Source organism: Anser anser (genome assembly GCF_964211835.1).
Source record: "Anser anser genome assembly, chromosome: 1".
Lineage (NCBI taxonomy): Eukaryota > Metazoa > Chordata > Aves > Anseriformes > Anatidae > Anser > Anser anser.
In genome coordinates, this window is record NC_139720.1 from 184,472,292 (window position 1) to 184,499,316 (window position 27,025).

The window sequence follows — 27,025 nt, forward strand, 5'->3', positions numbered from 1 at the left end:
ATCCGTGATATGATTTTTCTCTCATTCCCCAGAGCTGGCCAGAAGGAAACAGCAGTGAGAGACAAAATAACCCTCTTGCTTTTACATATACCAGTCACAGCCTTCGGGGAGCTAGAAAAACAGACCTCTTGTATTGAACTGTAAATTGTTGGTGCAGGATTATGTTGGACTATTTGCGTTTTACTACATTGGCTCAGCATAGGCCTTTTTTTTTTTTTTGATTTTAATAAAGGAGTTGGCTTCTGAATGTTACCAGCCAAGCTCTTGAGGATTTGAAAAGCATGCCCAACCAGTCTACAAAAAGGAAGAGCTGCAGAGGTGGAAGCCGTACCCCACCAGGCTTGCAAGGAGCCGGGCTGGAAGCTGGCTACGTATCCTGGCTACTGCGGGTAGCTGTTGTAGTTGTTAAAGAGCTCGTAGCTATTCTGCCCAAAGCACGGTGAGAAGACAACTACTTAAAAGTACTTATTGAGGGGGAAGGTCCAGATGGCAAAATACTACATCAGCAATAAGGCTGCACCAGTAGTCCTCTTGTGACATTGCTGTCCCGTGACACAGTTCAAAATACAGCGTAGCTCAGATCTTGCTACATTTTATGGATTTTCTCAAATACCTAAGAGTAACTTTGGGCACAGATAAAGATAGATTCTAGCAGGGCTTAGGCATGGCCTAAAAACAGCACTATTTTTTTCTCATTATTATTTTCATCCTTAAAGAGAACTTTAAAGGTATTTCAGGAACATTGAGTGTTTCCCATGAATGCACAGGTGGATGTCCGGAAGCTCTCAGGCAGGCATCCTCCAGGCCTGGCCATGCCACTGGGAGATGATGCCACCCTGGAAAGACCAGGGGAGCAAATCGTTCAAAAAGGGCACAGCCATGTAAACGCTTTCTGAAGCAAAGCATGTGGTCATCCATAAACATATTTCTTTAGTGTGCCCATGAGTATTGAAGACGACCTGCTCATCGTGGCAGTGAAGCAATGAAGTGACTTGGAGAGAAGCTGGTAGGTGTTGGTGGATGTTCATGACCTCATGTAGGGGCAGGGACAAGCAGCGCGTTCCCGTGTGGTGAAAGGTGTAGCCCTGGGGGATGTGTGATCCCAACACAGTGCCATGTGGTCCTCAGCACAGGGCCAGCGATGGTGGGAACAGGACATCTGATGTGGACACAGAGACTGGATGTCCACGGGGGGGTTTGTGGCTGAAATGCCTTCCCCAGCTTTCTGAGGCCATGGGAAATGCTGGTTCCTGTAGTCAAGCCAAGCTTTTTCTGTAGGAAAGCCATCTACCAAGTCCTTGCTAATTGCTTTTGTGGTAAATTCAGTGGGGGCTGAATACCACTAACAAGGATAGCTGTTCTGCAATTAATTATCTTCCGAAGGAATTGGGATTCAGCCAAATGCCAATGAAGTCAGAGGGAAATGGGAGCTGCACCACGCCCGAAGCAATGAAAGAGCTTCACCAGCACTCCAAGAGCTGTATCGTTCCCTTCACAAAACCGGGTGGATACATCTTCCTGCAGTTCTTTGCAGGCACTTGTCACACCAGAGCTAGCCATTCCTTCTCCAGGTGGTGTCACTGGCATCCTGTGCCAATATTTTAAAAGAGCAACTTACCTAAGATGAAAGACTAGCAGAAGGTGGAAAAGTTAACAGCCAAAGAGAATGGCTCATCCAGCACATGGGTATTGACTATTTAAATAAACAGCCCAGAGGTCTTGCCTAGGTTTCCTTCGTATTTCAAGAAAGCTCAGCCAGCCTCCTCTTTTCCAAAACACCCAGCCTCATTAGAAACACCTTCTTTTAAGAAATCACTTGTGTGGAATTGCTTTCAGAGCACAGGAGGGGGTAAGGCAGGCAAGCTTGCTGTGGGCAAATAGATGAGAGCCGTAAACATCAGGAAAGGGAAATGTATAATCACCCCAATATAAAGCACTCTCACAGTCACTACTGAGTTACTGGGAAATAAGCAGTTGCCTTCATTCCCCTTGATTCTCGGCTGCTATTAGCCAAATGAAATAATTAAAATTATTCAAACCAGGCAGTTCAAGATTCCTTCCCATGCTCCTGCTCCACTGCCCCACCTATCCCTGTGTCGAGGATTTACAGGTCTGAAATTCGTGAGAAGAGACCCTGCAAATATGCTCAGGGTTTGGTACAGTAAGAGTGCATGGGATTTACTGCACGTACTGTCTAAAGTTTACCTGCAGAGGGACCATGGCCATTTCTTCCAGTTTCTAGGAAGAAAAAAAAACCTACCAAATCTGACTTACGTCAGTCCCAGTCACACCTCGGGTAATACACCTGAGTCCTGCTCATCTGACCAAGATATACTTGACCAGCTTTAGCAGGGGCAAGAAAGGGGAGATGGACCTGAAGGCAGTGCGTGATGGGGGCAAAAAGCCCAGCCAACTGTGTCAGCTTTGCTCCAGCCTGTGCTCCACATGGGCCTGGAAAATAGAGAGCGGGACGATGCTGGGATCTGCCAAAACTGTGTAACACCCACCAGGCACATCCCGAAGGTGGAAGCCTCCTTCAGAGACTGCAAGGAGGTTTTTTCTCTCCGTCAGTAAGGCGGGAGAGGGGATATGAGACACTGGTGACTTAGGCTTGGTTTCTTCAGACTCAGCCCTTAAGCTGCTGTGCGTGTGCCACCCCTGCTGCATTTCCAATCGGTGTGCTACGTATGGGACACCAACAAACCCGGAGGGGAGGATGAGAAACAGAGAAGTTAAATATTGTCACAGGCGGCAAGGTTAACTCACCTGCATACAAAAATCTCAAAATAAGAGAGTATAAAATGTGCTAACAGCTGCTGCAGGTGAAGCAGCCCTCGGGGTACGCGTGCCAGCACTTCCCAGGTACTTCTCTGGACGTGCCTGGTGTGCGAGCCATGGTGTCAAGAGCTGGAATCACTCAGAGCATCAGAGCTGTGCTTTGTTAGATCTGGGGTGTTAAAGGTGTGGGGTTTTCTTTGTGTGTTTGTTTTTTTGGTTGGTCTGTTCTTTTGTCGTTTCTTTTTGCCGAAGCTGGGGTATGCATTGCAAAAACGCTGTGGCCATTTGCAGCACCAAACGCGCACATATACAGCACAGGAGATCGAACGAGGACAGCGTTGGTGATAGGTGCAGTCATTCTGATTACACCTGCTGCCATCTCTAACGAGTGTGTTTTAATTCCGAAAGAAGTAAGTGGAAGGACAGCACTCACAGCGCTGTCATTAGCACGGACGGGTAAATGCAACGCTCGGGTATTGCACATGCTTTGGCAGAACTTTTCATCTGCTCCTTTCATTACTCTTCAGGTTTCTTATTAGAGGCTTTTCTGGCGTGTCTCTTTTCTGACTTATTCATACAAGAATGACGCCAAAAACACTTGAAGAGCCGGTGAGGATGGCGAGGGGAAGAAGCTGTTGGAGAAACAATCATCCATGGCTGAATCAGAGACTAATAATTTGTCTGCTGGTGAGCTGTTCGGTTTGTTCATGTGCTTTTATGAAGCTAAGCGAGCTCTTTTAAATTTCCCTTTTTTAATTATTTATTATTTATTTTTATTTTTACAAACTAGCCAAGCAATCGTGAGAACAAGGCAGGGCTGTAGCACAAAACGTCTGCTCCCTGCTGGGGCAGGCACTGCTCAGGTCACTCAACCCCTGCCGTGGTTCAGCCTCATGCAAAATACAATCAATGCTTTCCTCCTGGAAAAGGTTTGATGTCTTATTGCTGTGAAGCCCCTTTGTCTCAGGGCTTTCTCTCATTACTTTGACGATTGCTCAAGAGCAAGCCTGTATTTCTACTGCCTTATATTTGTCCAAATTGTTTAGCACAAATGCTGCTGGTGTAGACTTTCTTACTGCAACTTGACCTTGGCCAGGGTGGCATTGGCCAGGTCACCTTTACAGCCCAAGTCTGCCTCCCTCCTCGGCATGAGGAATGCAACACACTGCCCAGAAGCCTTCCTTCCCTACCACTGCTTCATCCCTAAGATGGAGAAGGCTCAACCTTCATTTTCTGCAAGCAGAACAATCAAACGACAGCCTCTGAGTAAGTTACTTGTGGCACAAATATATTGGCAGCTGTATAGGTTGGGTTTTTTTTAATCCTCCTGCCACACAGAGAGGATAAAATTCCCGACACAAATGGCAACTCTGCAGCAAGTACCTGACATAATTACAGTAATTATATTGTCTCCGCGCTCCCTTATGAATCAGTGACAGTACGGGCTTAATGAGCTGCTTCCTGTTCGGCAGGTTGCTCCCAGCCTCTCGGATTTGCAACTGCAATGCAGAGGTGTCTCAGAATAACATTAACCCTTGCAAGGGACGAGACCACGCTGGGGATGTGACCCGTGCACAGCCGGGTCTCCCTTCCCGCCAGGAAAGCCTCCACAACACCCTGTACTAAAGCACCCAGCCTTCCCTGCAAACCCAAAGTCCCCTGCCCTTCCTGCTGGAGATGCTTAGCCCTACAAACCAGCCCACTGACACACCGGGAATTTAAGAGGGTCGCGCCATGTCCCCCAAGGGACCTAATTAAATCCACAGGCTTGAGCATGGTGAAGGTATAGGGAAGAGCAGACTCCTCATCAGATGCAATTAAAATCTGCTTTCTTATTAACATAATAAGGGAACGGTGCCGGAGGAGGTCTCAACAGGAGAGCAGAAGGAAGCCTCGTGCCTGCTGATAGCCCGATGGGGACAGGGCATGGCAACGCATTGCCCCAAAGAGCAGAAATGTCTAAAAATATAATAGAAGCAGAGAGAGAAATGTGAATTTTAAAGCAACTTGCTTTAAGAAAAGCTAACACCAACCATCCTGTACCAATAGAGGCTATCAACTGTGTGTATCCATCCCCAAAGCGCCCTCGGTGAGCTTCTCCCTGATGGGTGCCCCGCGGTGCTGCATTGCCGGGGGACTGCTCCTCTTCCTCTTCAGCAGGCGGTGTCAAGGGATGGAGGAGAGCTGGGTTACGAGGGCTGAAATAACAGCAAAGAGCTACAGCACTTCGTGACAGTGGCTTTTCACAACAGTTGGCACTTGCCAGTGGCCAGATGTGTCCCACACTGTGTTCGTGGTAAAAAGAGGTGACAGTGAAGGGCAAGTGATTCGGTGAACTTCTTTCAAACCCAGATCGTGTATTTGCTTTTTAGAAAAGTCATTTGGATTTTGGATAGTTCTGTAAGTGTTTGGAGGCCTCAAATATTCCAATTTATGCCTGCATTTGTGTGATAACTCTCACGAGGTGTGCAGCTATGGTTCGGAGGAGCGTTGAGCACGTGCCTCTTATTCAAAAGGACTGACAGAAGGATTGACAGTCAATCACTGATTGATTTCAAAAGGATTTACATTTGGGCTTTGGTGCTCTCCTACAGCGTGACTTCACCCAGATTATGATTCTGCTGAAAACAAAAGCCAACCAAACAAGAAGCCTTGCACCCTCGGGTACCTGGGGAGCTTAAACTTCTGCCTAAAGGCGTGGGTTGGTGCTGAGCATGCAGCCAGGGACAGGACGCTCAGCCTTCCTGCAGCACTGCTCATCTCCTTACATTTCAGCTTGTCAAAGGGAAAAAAGAAAAGAAAGCTAACAATAATTTTAGCAGACAGCACATGCGGAGCTCAGGAATCACTTAGCTGTCAAATAATACAAACAAGGTAGCAATTCAGAGCTCAATGCAAATAAATGCCTGCCTGAAATCTTCTGTTCCCCAGCTAGATAATGTCAAGCCAACCCAAAATTTTAGGCACGCTGTATTCTTTGGCTTAAACTGCCCCCTTTGCATTTTCCTTCCCCTCGTGGCTAATGAGTCAATGAGCACTGACTGTACTGGATTTTCAGATGCTTTGCAGATTAACGGGATTCTCTGGCTTGGGCCAAGCCTGCGGTGACATCTCGTGGTCCCCTGCGGGGTGGGGTGCTGGCTGCCAGGTGGCACAGCCCCAGCCAGGGCCACACAGCCACCGGGGCTGCTGCACTCACCAGCACTCACCGATAATAACCAACACTCACTGATAATAACCAGCACACATCTCGCAGGGGAGTTGCCTGAGCCTGGGGCAGCTGAATGCCCAAGTGAGGAAACAAAACCTCACCTCCTCATGCAAAATCCCTTCCCCTTTACCTGCAGCACCGGGGGAAACTTCAGAAATCATCCTTTTGTGCTCGTGAAAATCAGATCATTGCACAGAGAGCCTGCAGCTGGGCTGTGCTTGCCTGCAAAACCCCGGTGCTTTTAACTCGAGACAAGGAGAGGAATCATCTCCCTCCTCCTGCCTTTGTACCTGTCTGGGACTCACATGTGAGCGGGATGCTTTGCCCTTCGCCACTTCTTCTTTTGTGGCTCTCAAATGGTTTCCACTGAAAACCAGCATGCTTGCTGGTGGCATCTTAGTAAAGGAAATTAAACCGGACATTTCAGTGTTATCTCATTTACCATCCTGCACTCCACCGTATTATTTCACCACCTACTCATTTGTTTTCTTCACGCACAAGCCCATTCAGAGAAAATACGATCTCTCTGAGACTGTTTAGTCACGGAGAGGATGCAATCAGCCTGCATAGAAATCAGGCGGTTCGTTTGCTTGGAACACAGGGAGGGAGGAGGAAATCAAACAAAGGGAATCGTTTCTTTTCGGTGAACTTAGGGCACCAACATTCTTATGCGAAACAATAGCATGAGAATGAAAATGGTTGGAAAGCACCACTGAAACACTACTCCTGGTCTGCTGCACTAAGAATCACGTGGAAACCAAAGCAAAAGATCTTATCCTTTAGATGTCTTCTGTGTTCATAAATATATACATAAATACACATACAGACAAAGACTCACTACTTTTTTCCAGGGCAAAATAACTAAACAGCAGTCAAGATTTAAAGAAAACAATGTCACCCCTCCAGTATGGCTGCGACATTCCTGTGTGTATCATCAGATAAATCAACTTTTAGGCTCAGACCTGCAGCATTTGATCCATGCCAGGGGAACTTGCAGAATTTAGATACCTAAGACCACAATTGGGATTTGGAAAGCCCCTCCGTGCTCTCCAGTCCATCAAAATGTTTAACCCTGGGAAAAGGGAGATGTGTAGTGTACCAGTGAGCAGCCAGGGCACTGAGCGTAGGGCTTACCTGAAGAGCCCTTCCTTTCAGGAACCCGCCTCCAGCCCTTTTCCTGCGCCTGGCTCCCAGTCCAGCAGAGCACCAGTTTGGGGCCAGCACCGCGCTGTGCCAGGGCTCTGCAGGCAGATCGCTCTGCTGAGGACGGGGAAAGCTTGTAAGTAGGTTATGCAGAAATGCAGATCCTGTCCTATGCCTTGTACACCCCTCCAGCGAGTCAGCTCAGATTTAACAAGAGCATAGGATCACGAGTGTCAGGACTTGCACTTAAATTTTTCTTGCCTACACGTAGCGAGTCTAACTTCCTTACAGTCTAACAGGCAAGTTTCACAGCAGTTTACAGTTTAAGACACTACGCAAATACAGTTACAAAATCTGTACATATTGCCCGGTTTATGAATGCATTAAATAAATGTCATTAAATAAATGTCAGAATACATTAAATAAAGTCAAAGCTAGTCTTTCTTCCAGTCCTTTGGCACCTCTTGAGAGCAGGATAGTGTGTTCAGTTCAGAGTCCTCTCTTCTGGTGATGTGCCAGCTCATTTTCCTTCCACAGAAATGAGAGAAAGCACAGCTGGAGACCACGTCGAGAGGTTGTCCAAGCAGTCACCTGGCCCCAAAGCAGGATTCAGGATTCACCTCTGGCTAAAGCATTTTCAACAGGTATGAGCCTGACTGCCACACATGGCCAAAGAGCCCCTCTTGGCAATCTCTTCCCTGCTAGACAGTTCCTCCTTAGCCACTGATCTAAATCCTCCTTGATTCAATAAGCCAATTATTTCTTCTTCTATCCACCTTGAGCACAAGCCTGAAACGATGAAAGGACCAAATTGTTCTTCTTGTATTTGAAGACTTGTAGTTCCTTTAGGAATGCTGTTGGCAAACCTACTCAAACTCATTCAATCCGCTTACATTTCTTATTCTCAGGTACTTATGTTCCCATGTTTTCTAGACTCCTTGTAAATCTCATTGCTCTTTTCTGAACTGTCTACGTTTCCTAACAAGCATGGCATACAAAACCAGACCTGCTGCTTCAGCTGATACCTCACCAGAGTTGTTTTATGTCACGTAGATGACAACTGTTACACACCTCTGTGTATGTGTCCACACTGCAGCACCGCAGCGCTGCTAGAATGGGTCACAAAACAAATGCGAGTCAACTACTCAACCTTTTCCTGCCAAGCTGACCTTTAATTCCTCTCTGTCCTCTCTGCAACATTTGTCAGTCCTGTCCAATTTCTCAGGACAATTTGGAATTCTAATTCCACCCTTCGGCATGCTTACAACCTAACCTGCCTCAATGCACAGTATAATTGTCTTTTTCCCTGCTTACTCTGCCTGAACTTGATCTCAAAGCAGTCACACTAATCAGCCACAAAATCTCTTACCCAAGTACACTGTTATTTTGAATGTGTGTGTAACATGATCTTTGGCTTGAACTGTTTTTCAGATGTGTTGTTTTAATAAGCAGTAGACTAATCTAACCAGCAGACTGGTCTGAAGTTCCAAAAAGTGGTGATCAGGTCAACCATATAATCAAGTTAGCCTTAGTTCTGCTGCAGTGTATCAGAGAACTTCTTGCAACTTCAAACAGCACAAAGATGTGACCCAACAGACTGGCTGAATTTCTTGGGTTTCCTTTTGTCCGTGGGAAGCATGCTGAGTCACACTGAACCGCTTTTGCACGGCATGTCACATAAACCAAATGCTCATTGGCAGTGACATCTTGCATATGCATCCTGCGGTCCAACAGTTACTGCTTACACTTTTTTTTTTTTGGTGCACCCCTACAAAAAACAACAACAAAAACCAAGACACACAGACGTTTGTTTAAAAAAACACCATTTTTTTACTGTAAGCACTGGTACGGAACACAATATAGTGAAACAGTAGACCACCTTCCCCGCAGGGCCGTCTGTAGACACCTGTGGCACGTTTGAAAAGTGCGCGCCGTGAAAGTAATCTCTGCACATATAAAGAGATTTTACAGTTTTAAAACTGATTTGTATTTGTATTTAAGACAATGCTGTTGATGTTTTCTAAGGACAGCTCAAAAATAATATTAAGAGGAAGAGAGAATAGGAAGACCTGCCTGATGCTTTAGGAACAGTCTCTTTCCTGACTTGTAAAAACAAAAAGAAATTAGGAGGAGCGGGATATGAACCCCCGTTGGAAACAGTCTTATATATAAGTCAGTGAAATTAAATGCTTATTTCACATTGCTCAGCGTGGTAATTTCTGTTCTTTCACCTTTTAGATCAGATCATAAAACTCTGGTCTGCTTACTTCAGAGTCCCACAGTCCAGCAGTACAGCACCACGGGACCAGATTCAGTGCACTGAAGCAGTCGATTGCCCTGACTGACTCCAAAAGGTGTTAAGGGATGAATTTGACATTCAGAGTGACAAAGTTATTGCCAGCTTTGGTAAAGACGTTAAAGAGAAAAACGTTTGTTCAGCACCTTCATTTCTTACTAAACTAGAGAAAAGATGAAAATTAAAACCAATTCAAAACATGAAAACCCATTTACATTAAAATTCAAGCTATTACAGATCTTTTTAGTTCAAGCCCTTCTGTCATCAGAAACAGTAAATTATACAATGGCAAGTAGAAGTCCAACATTTTAGGGCCGCTTTTCCACCACGTCCCATTTAACCTTTTGACTCCACTTTAATCAACACGCAAACTGGAGTTAACATGCAATGAACCAACATTAGACCTAGTCCTGCTTTCTGTCACTCCATGGTGAATACCTCCTTCACTCACGCTGATATAAATTCTTCGCTCAGAGGGAAGAGCCAGCCAACTGTCCAATTGTCTGGGACTTCAAAGGATCCTGCAAGGTATCCACAGGAAAATGCTGTGCTAACTTGGACCAGGAATTGCATTAAGAATGGAATATTCCTAGTGACTATAAGGAGTTTGTCCCAAAGAGGAACATCTGTAAACATAGTAAGAAGTCAGAGAAGATATCTTGTGTGAAGAAAGGGGAAAAAAAGAGCTGATGTGGAGCAAAAGAGAAAACCCAGGAGAGCAGTGGGAATCACTGAACAAGTTTAGCAGTGGAAATGTGCACCAAAAGGATGTGGATACTTGAAAGCAAGTGGAAGTCTAACAAGGACATTTCACAGAGTTATAGTCAGTGAAACACTGAAGCATTTTTGGCACAGTAAGATGCACACGAATCCTAAGTATAAAGTGCTCTCACAGTGATGTGACTAGTTAGGATTCTGCTTAAAAATACAGCTTCCAACCACAGAGCTCCTTATGCCATGGATATTTTCACTTGGACACTGAAACTAGTATTTGGAAGCTCTGAAAATAGTTTTGCTTCATATACTCTTTAAAGAATAAAGTTAGAAAGAGTGAAAAGTATGAAATTTGGTGCCCAGCGAACAGTCCAGAAGAGAGAAACTCCATTCAACTCTGAAATTACAATTTTACATTATTTCACTATTTGCTGTGTGCAAAGGAGCCAGTTCACTACAGAGCCCCAGATTCTTTCAGCCACTGGACGTAACTGGTGACCTGAAGGAATCCACAATCCACACAACCCAACACCAGACTGAGTTGCAATCATTTTGTGAGCTGAAGGAATAGCTTCACTTATAACCTTGAAGATCTTGATGGCATAACTCAGTTCCTCTCGTCACTGGAATGTTTCCTGCTGCACTAAGAACACAGCGCTTCAGATGTACTGTTCTTCATCTCTTCCGTTCATGAGCAGCGACCACTTGTCCCCTTCCTCCTCAAAAAAGCCATTATGTCTGGGCAGCTTGTCTGAAGTCAAGGAAGAGAGAGACACTTGACTAATCTGATCCCAGGGAGCTGGTCTGGATGAATCCCTCCTCCTGTCATCCATTCCAATGTGAACACTGATTTGGGAAGGAGTAAGTGGCTTCATGCGGCCTTGAGCTTGTGCCTCATAACTTTCTGTGTCTGGCTTCTTATAACTAAGAAGAGAGAGAGAAAAGACATTTTGTACCAAGAGCTCAACGTGTGGAAGTGACTTCGGCATTACAATAAATCAGAAACTTCTGATAACCTGATTGCTACCTGCGCTTTAGAAAAAATATTAATGGCTAAGAGCAGTGGTCACAAGGCATTACGACAGTTCAAACAGTAAACGAGAAGGTCTCTCAAAATGAGGTTTTTCTTCAAGACCGTGATCTCATTGAGCATTCACAGGATCAGAATCATGATGCAGTAACAGACTTCCTACATTAGTTGACACTACACTGTACACAACAGAAGACCCAAGCTACAGTAGAAATATTTGAAGGTTTGGACTAATTTTAGAAACTCTAAAAATTCTGATTTTAAAAAGATGCTTGTTCACAAAGCTCTTAAAAGTAGGTCCATTGCAACTGCACCCAAAAAATGTAGAATATAAAGTTAATAGAATTTGAAAAATCTTGTTATATTTCAAAAAGTCATTCACTTCCAATAAAATAAAAATAGGATGCTTTCACCAGTTGCAAAGGTCAAAAGAATAAATGTACTTTGCTTCTCTTTTTCTCCTTGGCTAAATTAAAAAGACTAAATAATAAAAACAGGTGCAAGTCTTTCAAAAAACCATTTACTGCTACGTTATGGAGAACTCCCACTTGAATTATTTGTTCAGTTGATATTCACAACAAGAACAGCACCGATCATTACCTCCCTTGGTACTGAACTTGGTTCACAATCTCCAACACAGCTGCCCTTGTGGCATCCACTCACTATTTTAGCTGATAATTAAAGAACACTCAATATAGTCTTAGTCCCGGTGTGTTCACGATAGTGACATCCATCTCTTTTGGAGCCAAGAATTAGACAGAACGTCCCCATGCTAAAGGGCTGTCAGGTGTTTTTAGGTATACAAAGCCCAAACTACTGTCTCGTTTGAGTGCCAGCAGCAGCGCTGCCGACAGCTCCCCAGTTGCTCAGTGTAAGCCAACTTGCCATTTCAGCTGCAGGGAGGACAGCACGACGGACACAGAGGAAGCTGCCATTGCAGCTGATCCCATCCAAGGCTGAAGCACCAGGCCAACGGGCATGAACACACCTAGGAAAAGAGCATACGGACATCAGCCAGGGCAGCCTGTCCCAGTGCAAACATTTCTGTCCCTGCATATCACAGAACAGAGCAACGTGACTTACTGAGACCTCTAGAAACACAAATAGATAAACATGTATTTACTTACTTAGTTTTAAATACGTCCCTTCAGTTGCAAGGGACGGTCTTTGCACAGATTCAGCTACAAGACTGCAGCCACAAGGTAAGACTACTTGTCCCTTCTGCACATATGAAAAAAAGCAAAAGCAATAGAAAGACAAAGCAACAGGCCAGACAAATGAGGGAGAACTTACTGACAAAGAAAAAGAGAAAGAGAACTGCTGAAAGTAAGTTTTAAGTAGGAATTTGGAGCATGAGAAGATGTCTGACAGAAGCAGAGAGAATCTAAATAGTACGAGAAAAAACGTGCAATCCAGGCTGAATAGAAGAAGAAGCACCAAGAAATGGGATGATCTCTCTTATTAGAGCTGGTTTAGAATTTACTAAAACTGATCTCCAAGTACTGCTATGTAAAATAAGAGCTTTTTTTTTATTTTAACATACAAGAATTCATTAATAAAAACTTAAAATTTGGAGAATATAGACTTCTACCAGCATTAATATAAATGTACATAGATATTTTGTCCTCCCTCTGCCAACGTTTAGATGCTTCAGGAACCTCTCTTCAGCTGCTAGAGCAGGAAATCCTGCAAGAGGCACCACAGAGCTCAACTGTGCTGCTGTCTTCCTCAGGCTGAGCTCCAGCAGTCACCCACCTGCTGCTATTGGTATTCCAAGCAGATTATAAATTAAGGCAAGAATCAGATTTATCCGTATCCTTCGTACTGTTCTCTTTGATAAGTGAATACTGGCAACGACATCTAGCAAGTTGTTCTGCAAGACAGAAAAGCATTGAAAGGTTTCCACATGCTTTCTTCAGAACACCGAGCTAAAAAGAAGAGCAACAAAGTGATGAAAGAAGACAGGTCAAAACTGTAGTGCTCACTCGGATAAGAACAACATCTGCTGCTTCAATGGCAACATCAGTGCCTGTTCCAATCGCAATTCCGATGTCGGCCCTGGCTAGTGCAGGGGAATCATTGACTCCATCACCAACCATTGCAACCTTCCTCCTCTCATTTTGGAGCTCCTGGACCTTTGCAACCTTGTGAGAAGGAAGAACTTCAGCGAATACTTTTTTGATCCCAACCTATGTACAAAGAAAGAAACACATGCTTGTTGGTGATATTCTTCATGCCAAAAGGAAAAGCAATCAAAGGAAGATAACCCAAACTAATTCTGGTCCAAGGCAACACTTGCAAGCGGCACAGAAAGCCGACGAGCAACATGCCTTTGGTGTAAGAAAGGGATTGATTACAGTCCTCTTCATCAACACTGCAGAGAGGCTGACAAACCATGCACTGCCCTTGGCATCGTGCCTCATAGGGCTCCTGAAGCTCTACTGCCCTGGCAAGTAAGGGTTTGATGGCTAAAACAGACAGTTTTCAGCTAATCATGCTGCTTGACGGATATGCACCAATAAAAGTTTTAGGGAAACGCACGTAAAAGTCGTATACAATCAGGCACTTACACTAGGGAAAACACAAATGTTAACATAAATACACAGGTCTCAGGGAAACTGAAAATAAAGCAGATGGCTGGGTAAGTTTACCCATCCACACCTCCACTAACCTGGAGGTGCTTAACCAATAGCTTAGTGCTGCAGGTGAAGAACAGAGGTGGGTGTACTAAAGAGGGCCGTGATAATACCCCTGGTCGGGCTGCCTCATCAGGTAGAGAACAGCTTTTCACTACAAGAGGTAGAAGTCAGCTTTTTACCTTTCAAAATGTAACATTTTTCCCCCATTTTTCCATTGGAAAAGAAGTAAGTGACAAAATTTCAGTGAAAATGTTAAGTTGGCACAGACTAAGCTCGTTTGAAAACTTCACCTGAGTGCCCGGAGCCGTAAATCAAAGTCTGTTTCTGAAAAACTTCTTCCCTTAACAAAGGAAGGTGGGGTGGGAAAGCACTTTAAAACAACTGAACGCAAAAGGTGAAAGAGTGAATTAAAATAAGATCCCAACTTCCAAATCCCAACTTCCCTTACTGGGGACAGCACTGGACCTTAAAGGCACTTTCCTTCATCACTAACGAAACGTGACTGCCCTTCAGTGGAGGGAAGCAGGAGGCTTCAGTTCAGCAATGGACTAGTTACTGCAAGGAACTCTGTGCCCCTGGAGAAGTACTGAATGCTTCTCTTCACTGAGATCCTAATGCAGTCACTGGGCTTTACTATGCCATACGACTTCACCTGATTTTCAGTCCAGCTCAACAGAAGTTGATCTTTCTTTAACACATCCATGGAAACTCTGATTGCTTACTCCCAATCCACTGGGATAAGCAGATCCTTGGAAGCCCATCACACGTTTTTTTAAACGCAAAAAGGTACCTGAGTAGCGATGGCTTTTGCAGTTTTTCTGTTGTCTCCTGTTATCAGCACCACGTCTATTCCCATGTTTTTCAGCGTGTGCACAGCAAGGGCTGCCTCCTGCTTGACAGTGTCTGCTATCGCAATCATTCCACACAGGGTACCTTCACAAAGAAGCATCCTGCGTTAAAAACAGCTGTGGGAAGCAAAGGGGCAACAAAAGAATAGGACTTTCCCTCCATCACACCGCAGTGGCTCATAAAGCAACATTTTCTGAGCAATATCGGCTTTCACAAGCCTGAACTCCCCCATCTGAAGTTTTCTAAGCTACGGCCCCTTTCTTACACACACTTACATACACACCCCTCTAATTTATCTGTTCAAAACCTAACAATAAATTCCTTTGATAAAACTCTTGGACCAGGAAGAAGGGGAAAAGAAGCGGGTAGCTTTTAAACATGCCTGACTCATTGGTTTTATGGTATGGACAAATATGATTGTGGGCCAGAGAGAGTTTTGTGCCCAGGTCACATGCTGAAGCTATTCTTCCAGGATGCAGAGTATGTGTTTTTATATCCCCTAATCTTTCAGGGTTGGATCTCTACTGCAATTAATTACTTCTCTACAGGAACGTTGTGCCTATCTTCCAACACATCGACTGAAAGGTATATCCGTGTTTTCTGCACATGACTTACAAAAATCCCATGCTGTTTTATCACTGCGTGTTACCTTTTCAAAAGCAAGGCCTTAAGAAGGTTTTAGTCCCCAGTTCCTCTGGTCACTATCACTACCAATAATAGGAACTCCAAGTGTACATCAGGGTCCTGATTTGCAGCATTTGATTTTGCTGGACCCTGATGGAGCCCCAGCGGAGACATGCAAAGGCCTCTGAAAATTACTCTGTGGGCACACCAAGATTATATATTCACTAATCAAATCAGAGGCCCCAAATCAAGACCACAGGTGCACTGGCAATCTATCACCATTACAGCAGCCTCTCGTGTTAAGGTACTGTCTAGGATCCCTTTCTGTGTAGCACAAAACAGAAGCCCTCTGGAAAATCTCATTTAGTCTAATCTAGTGTTTCTTTTATACTTGAACAATCTAACAAACTGCCACGTTTATTCATGAAGTATTTTGAAATCAGTAATACAACGGGTCAACCTGAAATCCTTAAGTGATGTAAAGTCAGGGTGGGACATCAGTTTGTGGTTGCATACCCTGCACCAGCACTGCTTTTTGGAAGCAGGAGGTTCAGAAATGAATATTTAAATTAAAAATTACCCAACAAGATCTTTAAACACTGAAAGTAATAATTATTATTTATAACATTATAAGTTATTGTAATATTATAATATCACAATTGTATTATTATATATATAGTATATATATTGTATTATTATATAAATACTGAAAATAATAAGTAGTAGTAGTTTCTTGACACTAAGTTACCAATGAATTGGTTCCCTTTGTTTTTATCCCTTCCACAGTAGAACCATTTGACATTTATTAAGTCTCTTCAAAGAACAGCAGTTACCATCTATAGCCACTAATACGGCAGTCTGTCCTTTGGTTTCGTGGTCTGTCATTGCATCATTTACATCATTCGCAATGTGCAAGCCATTGCGTCGCATCCACTCACGATTTCCAATCAGTACCGAGTACACATGGGAAGCTGATGGACCTTTGTGGGGAGAGAAAAGAAAAATGAGAAATTTACAAAAACGAGACATGCCAGAGACATCATGTTTGAGAACGACAGTTTCAGGCTGCATTAGCTATTGAAACACTCTGCAGAGGTTTTCTTTTGTGTGCGTCTTTGACTGGGAATGGCCACATCAAAGACACTTCATCTGGGGGCTTATCAAATTAAATGAGGCTTATTTGAAGTGCTGCTGTCATGGCCAAACCCAAATGCACAGCCACTACCTGATGACAGCCTCATAAAACTCTTCTCCTTCAAGACTCACTTCTGAGCCCGTTTATACACAGAACTGCGTCATGAACTTAATGGAAGTATTTGCACATATTTGCCTTTGTGAGTTCGCATTGTTTTTCTGGATAAGTGCAGTGTGCACACTTCCTAAATGTCACACCACATTGTTCTCACAACTAACAACTTCTTTCAAATATAAAGGCTATTTTTGGTAACAAAAAAAGTAGTTTTGTTCTAACAAACAATGAAACAGTATGGAGAGCACTTCATTAAGAAGTCAATCCAACTTCACAAAAGCCATCTGAAGCAAGAGAGAAGACATTACATCAACACTATTCACAAATGGCACAGTTCTGATGATTACACTTCTTATTTTATTTAATTCTTCTAATAGCTTTCTCAAAAAGGTCAGAAGAGACACAGCCTTCAGAGAACTGATGAGCTTCTTAAGGAAGGCTTTCAATATGTATTCTTTCTCTCGTACAATAACAAAGATCAAAGTGCCTTTCACAGAGCCTGAAACAAAAATAAATGTATTGGCTAAATCAAAAACATCAGGCACTGCAACTTTTATTGCGCATCTGCTGAATGTTTTTGTTGTGTTTTTGTTTTAATTAAGTGCCTTGAGAGATATTGAAACAGAAAACAAAAGGTCCAAGTTATTACAGAACTAAAAAGTAGGACATAAATGTAGCAATAAGATAACGTATGTTAAAGGTAATTGCCCCAAGTGAGATCATGCTAATTGTCAAACTTTGCTCTCTGCTGGACCATTCTTCTGTCCAAAAGGGACCTTGCTGACTATGGCTTATTGCCTATGTATTGTACAGACTTTTGGAGTACTCAGCACTGTAGCATCTAGATCCTTAATTAGGTTTCTGAACTCCAGAGCAATTGAGAGTAGGGGAGAAGAGAGTTTGAATTTTCATTAGGGTGTATTTTTGTTCCTCGTGTTCTTTGTCTTTCTCTCCATCTTTCTGCTGTTTCTAGTCTGGCAGGATTCATTAGCCCTTGCATTGCAACCAGCAGTCCCTTTGGGGGCAGACGTACCTTCTGATTCAGAGAGCGCGATCAGTGTGTTATCTTCCAGAGGAACGCTGCTGTCCCCACTCCTGTTAGCGACCGGCTCACCCAGACCCTCCTCGGCCATGCCCAGGATGGCCTCAACACCGCCAACTTTACAGCTGATGCCACAGCCTGGGACTGCCTGGAAGTTGGTGCAGTACCCCAGGCTCTGAGTGCCAAGCTCCTGCAGATGTAAGCAGAGTTCACCGTCAGTCAACGTGTGGTACAAATATTAGACAACTCCCACCAAAAAGAGACTTTATTCTTCCTCTTGACAAAGACTTAAAGCAGCATAGAGCATCAGTAATGCAGAAATTAAAACAAGGATGTTCTAGATGTGCTGGGGTTTTCAAAGGCAAAGAAGTTACAGTTTGGTTCATGACCTCAGCCAAGACTAGGAACTAAAAAGAAATACTACAGCAAGCCATACAGCCTCTGAAGAGAGGCAACTTCTAGTTAGCTTCACAGACAAGTGGCTGTGTGGCATCAGCCCTTATGCATATACACACACACATATAAGGACAGTGAAAACCTGCATCTAATTCCTGTGATCTGCTGATCTGGTGGATGATTCTACTAGGGAAACTTTTTTTTTTTGTGGAGTGAAGGAGAAGCCAGTGAGTACCTTCAAGATGAGAAAATGGATTACCAGGACCCTATGGGTGGTTTTTTTTCCCATTCTTTTTGCAATTCATTAATTTACAACCAAGTTATTCTGGCTTATCACTTGAAATCAGAACTATGTGTACCTTTCAGTGACCTCATTACAATGCCAAGATGATAAGGCACATGGTAAGAATACCTTCAAGCAGTATAGCATTTGAATTCATATAACCATAAGCCAGTAATAATTGGTGCATGTGACAATGACAGAAGTATCAAGGAAACTAAGACAAATTTGGAAACAGAAAATGTTATATGTAAAAGAGGCAACTGAATCGCTACCTACACTCTTTTTTTCCTTCTAAATTTACATGTTAACTTCTAAATTTCACCACTGAAAGATCTATCATTAGTAAGTTTCAGATTAATCAACTAATGACAAGAAGCCCAGTGACTTTTCTTAGCAGCAAGAAGGTGGTTATTTTTAAAGCAGGTTTCCTACGTTGGTTTCTATTTGTGCCTTCATTCTTCCTGAAATACTTGATGAACACATGTGATATGTAAGTGACCTCTAAGGATCACGTGTGAAAACGTGAGTAATCTATTAATTCATTTGTGAGATTCACACGTATCACAGGATAGTATTCATGTTTATTTTAAAGCTTTTTGCTTAATCTATTCAGATAAGCAGGTGACTAATAGAAGTGACTACTACCATCAGGTAATATATGAAATGTCACCACATATTTGCTTCATGATGCTATTTTAAACATAAACATTCTTCCTGCATGTATTCTGTAATCCTTTTTTTTTTCTGTTATTTCTGGGAAAACGTCATAAGATCTTGCTTGAGGACTCCATAGAACTACCAGAAAACCAAAGCTTAGAATATGCCTTCTAGGTATCATCCAGAGTAAGATGCACAATCATAAAATGCGCCAGCTTTTCAGCCTGTTACTTTTCAGGGAGGCCTGTCCCTCTGGAACTTGCTCATTTCACACAACATCGCTGCATTCACGTAGATCCCTTCAAGCCTGAGGTGAAACAGAAAGGCTAAGTACCTCTTTGCAGTATTTAGTGACTGCCACACCTAAAGGATGCTCGCTGCTGGCTTCTGCAGTGCCAACCACCGCCAGGACCTTTTTCAGAGAGAGCACAGCTGTGTCTCCCAGCAGAAGTACCCTCATCACTTTAGGAACTCCACAAGTGATGGTCCCAGTTTTATCAAACATCACAGTCTTGATCTGCAAGAAAGAAACCACAGTTACCACCTAAGCTGCGTGATCATAGGGATGCTTGCATGCTTTAGGCACATAAATGCAGGACAGAGATCAATAATCAGTTTACTGTAACCAAACCAAGATGAATAAACCTACAAAAGCCAGGAATTCCTGTACTGTGAACTGTCTGTGCAGTGGGACTCCTTATGCCTTCTTATTCGTTGCCCATATAGCTGCTGTATCGTGCTGTACCTGTATCAGGATCTCAGACAACAGTCACTGCAGGACTTGTCTGTGTGTGTGTATGTATTCCCATGCAGGATTCATGTAATGACACCTTACTCACTTTTACCATGAGGTATGCAATACTAGGAGGGCTTTTTACAACTGCTGTTCCAAATGATTAACAATAGCATTTAGGAAAGAGGATTCAAAGTTGTTTGGAGGTAGAGCAGGTGGGAGAGAATTCAAGAAACTGCAACAAATTCAAGAAACAATGATCCAACCAAAGCCAACCTCACCAAATTCAACAATCACTTGTTAGCCAGACCTGTGGGTCTTGAGGAATCCACAAAGAACCAAGAAACACAGTCCCACATACACTGAAACCCAAAGCTAAAGTCAATTCTAATCTTGAAAAATAAACATGGGACAGAGAAACACACAAACCAAAACCCTTAAAGGCAGCACTATTTCCATTCTCAGCTATTCCAACCCATCAACCCTGCAGAATCCAACAGGTCACCTAATTTTCCAAGCCCTGACCCAACTTTTCTCTGTAATCCAAAAGTTAAAAACAAAACAAAACAAGCTAACACTAATTAGAAGTATTTTTCCTGTGGTTTTTTTTGTAGTTGTTGTTTCATTTTGTTGTTGCTTTTGTATTTGCTGCTTTTTTGTTTTATTTTGCAGAGCCTCATAAAGAGCCTTCTAGCCTTTCCTACCATGTTCAGTAAAAACAATAATTATTATCAGTCTGATTAACTTATTCTTACTATCCTTTTCACTTAAAATATTCTGTTGATGTCCAATCTAGTCTCCCATAGCATAGTTTAAACTAATCTTCTTTTTACTGGCATTGGACGTGTCAAATCCTTCTTTCTCCTCCTCCTCCTTTCATCAGTTTTCTGCCTTTGAAAGGATTTTTCTGCCTCCCCTCCATCTTTTTTTTTTCATTTTAAACTAACACAACTTCAGATCATTCCACTTTTCTCTTACATCTTACATTTTAAACCACGATCATGAACAAGATACACATTTCACAGCAGCCCTCTGAGAAAATAAGAAAAGTGCTGGGATATCAGGCTTTCACGGATGAGAATGCAAAAACCAGAGACCTCTCAAGGCCGTGCAGAACATTAGCAGCCTCATAGGCATTAGACTGCAAAAACTGTTGGCTCTCAACGCATTGCTGTGACTACTTTGAATTGTGGAGAAAGGAGGTCAAGGTCATCATCTTTACCCTCATGATCAGCTGCCAATGGTAAAAAAAAAAATAAAATAAGAAGTGAAAATGCTGCAGTCTTTCTCTGGATCAACGGGATTTCCTGCAAAATTGTATTTTATGTTGCAACAGCTGGGTAAGCTACAGAAAGTACAAATGAACTATTAACCTTGTGTGCCATTTCCAGGGGTTTTCCACCTTTGATGAGAATACCGTTCTGCGCAGCAACTCCTGTGCCCACCATCACAGCTGTTGGGGTAGCCAAGCCTAAAGAACAGGGGCATGCAATGCTCAGCACAGTGATTGAGGTTTGAAACGCAAACCGCAGTATCAGTTCAGCTTTTGTAGCGTGTTTGTTCTGATTCTGCAAGAGAGAGGGGGGAAAAAGAGATGCATGTTTGCTGATAGAAGTTAACACAAGTGCGGTCAATCATATCCAGTTCAAAAAAAACCCACACGTTTACCCAGAAACCTCCAGTAGAGGAAAGCAATCTATTATTGTTACTGTAATGGTAGAGAAACATCAATATTATGAATTGTTTATGGCATTATTTTGTGGCTTTCTTGCTGCTCAAGCACACATATGCTTCAGGACTTTCTGTTGAACACCACCTATTTAAGCAATACAGCAGAATTACCCCTCACGTTAAGGGGTCTGACAGAGTGACCCTGCTCTCAGGCTCCTGGACAACTGTAACTTCCTGGCGTTCCCTTCATAATCTACCAAAGCCGAACCCTACTTCCAGGTGCACGGATCGCCACAGTTGCTGAGCACAGCAATACACATCCTAAAGATAAGAGAAGCTCTCCTTCCTTCTAAAGCCAAGCCCACTATCTGCCATGGAACAGGATGTCCAACAAAATATCAAGCATAACAGGAATGACTCAGCGCCTTTCAATACAGTTATAGATAATGCTTAACGTTTAATCCAGAAGGATTAAATAATTTCAGTTTATAAGAACCCCACACAGAAACAAGGGCTAAAAGCACAGGTATATTTATACCCGCAAATATATTTTAATGAGTTTAATTATCTACTCCATGTAGAAAACACCACACTGTACAAAGACATTTGCCATGTTACAACATCAAACCCTGCACACGCAGAAGGTATATTAATTTCATTGGGAGATTTCACTAACAACAAAATCCAACTCTTAACGAAATTACTTACAGGAAAATATTTCTGAATGATATCAAATTTTATAAAACCAATTGAGATCCATACTATCAAAGTCACTGTAGAAATAATGATGATAAATGGAACAAAATATCCACTAAACCTATCTGCCAGTTGCTGGATAGGTGCCTACAAAAAGAAAAAGAGATATTTGCATGTTTATGATCAAAACACAAATATGCAGAATTCATGAAAATAATAGTCTTTATCTGATTCTTTTTTTGAAGTCTGGAAAAACACAGTTTGCTGAATGTGTAAATATGTCAAAATAAAGAATTTTTTTTCTTATTTAATCAAAATCTGTGAATAAGGCTTACTTTCTACTACTTTTACCTTTGACATTTGAGCTTCTTCCACCAATTTCACAATCTGTGCTAGGGTGGTATCGTTACCAACATGGGTTGCGTTAACAAGAACTGAGCCATGCGCATTTATAGAACCAGCGATCACTGTGCTCCCAGGCTTTTTAGTGACTGGCATGGCTTCCCCTGGAAAGAAACAGTAAGAATAAATGTGCCAGACCAGTGCAAACACCTCTAATGACAGTGAACTTACCCATTAGCACACAGCACATTGCATGCTAGCAAAATCAGCACGCTGAATAATGACATGAAATCACGTCTTTCTCTGTCTTCTGAAGATACGTATAAGTGGTGTCATACTTCTATAAACCTTTTTCTGGGTTTATTTTTGCAGCAAGTGCCTTAGCAGACATCTCTGGCTCTTCCTTTTCAGCCTGCCTGAGATCTAGGGCTCTCATTCTCTGACCTTCAGAAACATAATCCCCAGGCTACAAACACCAGTGCTCTGTCTTTCCATCGCACACAGTACAGATGCCTGTATCCTGATATTTGAGTGGGCCCTGGTATAAATCTACAGTCTCTACTGCCAGATTTTCCAAAAATAGGCCATGGTTTCTCATGCCTTCACTGGAACTTTGAGACAGGTGGGAGGAGAAGTAATCTTTCTGAGGATCTTGGCTAAGAAATGCGTCACAAAATAAACAGCCAAAGGGGACAGGGCCACTGTGAGAGAAGATAGTTAATTTTGGGGCACCCAAAACGCAGGTTATTAAGGTAACAGAAAAGATTTCGGATAAATTTTCTCTGTATATAATGTTTATGAAAAACTGTCATTTGGCACCAGCAGAGGTTAAAAAAAAGCACAACCTGCGGACTGTGAACAGGAAGACCCAGCACAGCTCCTCAAATCACAGAATGTGGAACAACATTGTACAACAAACAGATGGTTCAGCCACCTCTGTTTTCTGTGATTCTGCTTAGCAAACGGGTCAGAAACTAGATCTTATGCTTCATTCTTTCCTTTCCTCAACCAAAAAAAAAAAATTAGCACTACTATCCCAGCAGGTAAAGTCAGCATCAGCCATCTCATTCCTTTCTCAGCTTTTTAATAAATCACTTCATTACTGAAGGAATTTGGCAAGGCTTTATTTGATTAATTGGACAATAACCAGTTTAATCTTCAAAAGCACAACAAAGTTGATCAGTCCTCTAACAAATCCAGCCTGCTGCCTGAAAAACACTACACTGCTTGGTGCGGTAATCACCAGCAACTGTAGAAGCTGGGGGTGGATGGAAATCCTACACCTTTCCCCAGAACAAAAGAGCCCGAACACCTGGATTATGACAATCCCTCTTTGCCATTTTGCTCTGAACCTCTGAGCTACAACTTGTCCTGACCTTTTGTCAGACCAATAATGGAGGAAGAAGTGTAAGGTTCCTTAGTCCTAACCCTCCAGTATGCCATCCCTCAAAAGGGCCAGGAACAAATTGATCTTAAAAGGAACTGCTACAAATTTCTCCAACTGAAATTTTGTACAGCCATAGGAGTTTAGACATTCTGTCTTCACTTCTTCTACCCTCGATTTTCAAAGACTAGAAAAGTTATCTCTGTGGCAAAGCTCCTATTCTCACATTGTCTCTCCAAGAATCTCTAGAAAACCTTTATTTTCTGTTCTTAAGGTAAGTGATAAGGACTGGTTCTCCTAAAATTAAGGGCGTCCCTCGTCCCCAGGCAAAGGAAATACATAACTACATCAAGCAAGCCAATGACAATGTAAAAGTTACAGATCCTTTAAGTTATTTATAAGAATTACACAATCAAACAAATCCTTATTATATTAACAAAATGAAATGAAAATTTCAGAAACTGTGAATAAGTCCTGTGACCCTTAATGAGCCCCACGTCATGAGGTTTGCTTTCTCTCTCCTTGCTCACTTGGCAGTCCCTGTTGGAAGCCCTGTCTGATGTCCACACATATACACCCCAGTATTTCAGCTGTACGTCTCCACTGCCCTTTAGAAGTTCTGAAAAGGTACCATCTCTACAAATATATTCCTGGGGAAACTGCCAACATATCTCTGTAATAATGACAATAGTGTTTAGCCTCCATCCATCCCATCAACACATCAGTAAAAGTCACCAAACTGAGCTGAGATGCTTTTTTTTTTTGTTTGGTTGGCTTTGTTTGTTTGGTTTTTGTTTTTGAGGGTGCATGCAGACACAGGATTTAGATTCAAGCTCACAACGCACAGGCACAGAGTTCATTAAGCTGGGAAGCTATTAAGACAACACCTTTTGTTTTGGGGCTGTTTTCTTTTCTTGTAAGAAAATGTTACAGAAGATTTCACATCCCTGCATAAGTTTAAGGGAAATTACCAGTAATGAGAGACTCATCTGCCATAGAACTGCCTTCAATGACCTTTCCATCCACAGGGAACTTTCCACCAGGAACAACTTTTACAATATCACCCCTTTGAACCAGTTCAACAGCTACTTGCTCCTCCCTGCAAAAGACACAAGTAGAACAGACAGATCATTTAGGCCAACAGCTCCAAAAGAATAATGCTTCCACATTAACTCATCAAGCCTAGGCTGAGTTTTTTTGGTCATGAATACCTGATGATAGAGTGATCAGGTCCAAGAGTCACCACAGTGGCTTCCGTGGCTTGAAGAGATATAAGTTTAGCAAGAGCTTCTGAGGTCTTACTCTAAGAAACAAAGATATATGGTTAAGACATACTGAGATATATAAATGTTGATGCCTACTGAATATGATGATACACAAACTCTAAATGACCATAGTACCATAAATATCAGAAACATCTGACTCCAAATTAATCCGAATAGTTTTATTCTATTCTCATTATAAATTCGCAGTATTTTGTGTGAAGATGAGTTACCTTTGCTATGTGTTCAAGCCATCTCCCAAGGGCAATGAATACAAACAGCATTGGAGGAGTGTCAAAGAAAGTGACAGGACTTTTCTCTGCCTTTTCAATGATGGCCACCATCAGGATCACACAGGAATACACATAAGCAATCGTTGTGGCCAGTACGATGAGCACATCCATATTGGCCGTCTTGTGCTTCAGTGATTTGTAAGCTTGTAAGTAAAAATACCATCCACCAAGAAACTGTTGGCGTAAGTGTGGACAAACTCATATTAAGATCACAGCAGTGAAAGCAAGGAGCACATAATACCCCCTATAACAGAATTATGAACATGCAGTAGGTAAGGGAAGGGATTGCTGTCCCATGTGAGCTTTATATTGATGCAACTTCAGTAGAGTCATCTACTTGGAGGTTGATTCCCTTGTCATCCTCTCACTCGCCCTTCCTTACTCCCTAAACAACTCTACCAGCTAAATACCACCCTCTTGTTAGAAATGCAAAATAAACAAAGCACAGAAGTTGAAGGGATTTACCTGTAGTTCCCCAAACAGTTTGCAACCAATCAGGTATTTATTTGGTTTAACATTACTTTCCCCTCTTAGAAATGCAACTGGCAAAACCGTGGCAGGAGTAAGCGCTGTGAGCAATTACAGAATTGACATTTTGCAGAAAAGTCCCGCTTAATTCTATATAGGTGGTACAGAGAAGAGTGAAGGTATAATCCGTTAAACCCTTCCAGTCTCCTCTCTTTATCAGATCAGGTTATGTAAATGGCAGATGAATAAAAAGCAAACCCTGAGGAAATACTCTGGACATACCTGAACAAAAGTGCACAGGACAAAGAAGAGAAGATTTAATATAGATAATCCAGGAATGAGATTCTGTTCCAGCACCATAGACCCATGGTGTCCGCCGTCAGGTATTAGCATATAAATCATTAGGATTAAGACAGGGATACCAAACACTAGGCTGCACAAGAAAGACTTCCTCCACCTGAAAAGTAGAAGCTGTAAATCCCCGGTCATGGCACACCCCACAGTACCCAGGCCAAACACCATGATGACAGTGCAGAGCAAGGGTATGAGTGCTGTACAAACACACAGCTTTGGGATATTTGGGAAAGATCCAACACTTCAGGACAATTTCAGTGTCTCCTACATATTTAAATGTAGAGAGCTTTATCTGTTAAGAACTGAGGCTAATCAAAGTAATGAAAGTATCTGAACCGAATAGCAAATCATAAAATTAAATATGCTTTATACAAGGATAAGCTAAATTAACTGGGGAAAGTAAGGATGGTGAATTACAAGAGATGATCTACATGCACTCATTACTGAGAGAGGAAGAGAAATACTTACTGCTGTATTTCTTTTTTATGATCCAAGTTATGTGCATTTGGAACTCTTCTAGACACAGAAGCATGAAAGCCAATTTCCTTTTTATTAAAAGGGGAGGGAAGATGAGTTAGCTTTGATTAAACTAACTATATTACTCATAACATACTTAAATGACACTACTTTTAGAAGAAATGTCAGAAAAGGACACTGTTCCATATTTAATAAATGCCATTTTCTTATTTATTTTCAGATCCTGCCAACGTGAAATCATATATCAGCCAGTACTCAAAACATGGACTATAAAGGACTTTTGTTATCTATACACAGAAAAAAATCATAATACAGTAAGTATCCTGGTTTCTTAAGCACAGGCATCTCCCATAGCTGGAATTCTGCTGCCCTCCTCTTCAAAGGTATTTTACGCACTTTCCTCCCCACTGGCATCAGAGAGAGAAAACACCACA

The 27,025-nt window shown here is 42.4% G+C and overlaps 1 protein-coding gene across 13 annotated transcripts in view; it reads right to left on the reverse strand.

Moving 5' to 3' along the window:
• Positions 1-8,938: 8,938 nt before the first annotated feature.
• ATP7B (ATPase copper transporting beta) overlaps positions 8,939-27,025 on the reverse strand; it is a 45,449-nt gene continuing 27,362 nt past the window's right edge. For all 13 annotated transcript variants that reach the window (XM_083833666.1, XM_083833664.1, XM_083833663.1 and 10 more), the window contains 16 exons: positions 26,583-26,659; positions 26,043-26,217; positions 25,233-25,466; positions 24,949-25,040; positions 24,709-24,836; positions 22,363-22,517; positions 22,024-22,158; positions 21,018-21,212; positions 19,246-19,428; positions 17,567-17,765; positions 16,118-16,264; positions 14,602-14,744; positions 13,158-13,361; positions 12,928-13,045; positions 12,058-12,160; positions 8,939-11,066 (listed from right to left, as the gene is read on the reverse strand). In XM_083833666.1, coding sequence (XP_083689792.1) covers positions 10,802-11,066; positions 12,058-12,160; positions 12,928-13,045; positions 13,158-13,361; positions 14,602-14,744; positions 16,118-16,264; positions 17,567-17,765; positions 19,246-19,428; positions 21,018-21,212; positions 22,024-22,158; positions 22,363-22,517; positions 24,709-24,836; positions 24,949-25,040; positions 25,233-25,466; positions 26,043-26,217; positions 26,583-26,659 — 2,553 coding nt within the window. In that variant the 3' untranslated portion in view covers positions 8,939-10,801. The remainder of the gene's footprint in view (positions 11,067-12,057; positions 12,161-12,927; positions 13,046-13,157; positions 13,362-14,601; positions 14,745-16,117; positions 16,265-17,566; positions 17,766-19,245; positions 19,429-21,017; positions 21,213-22,023; positions 22,159-22,362; positions 22,518-24,708; positions 24,837-24,948; positions 25,041-25,232; positions 25,467-26,042; positions 26,218-26,582; positions 26,660-27,025) is intronic.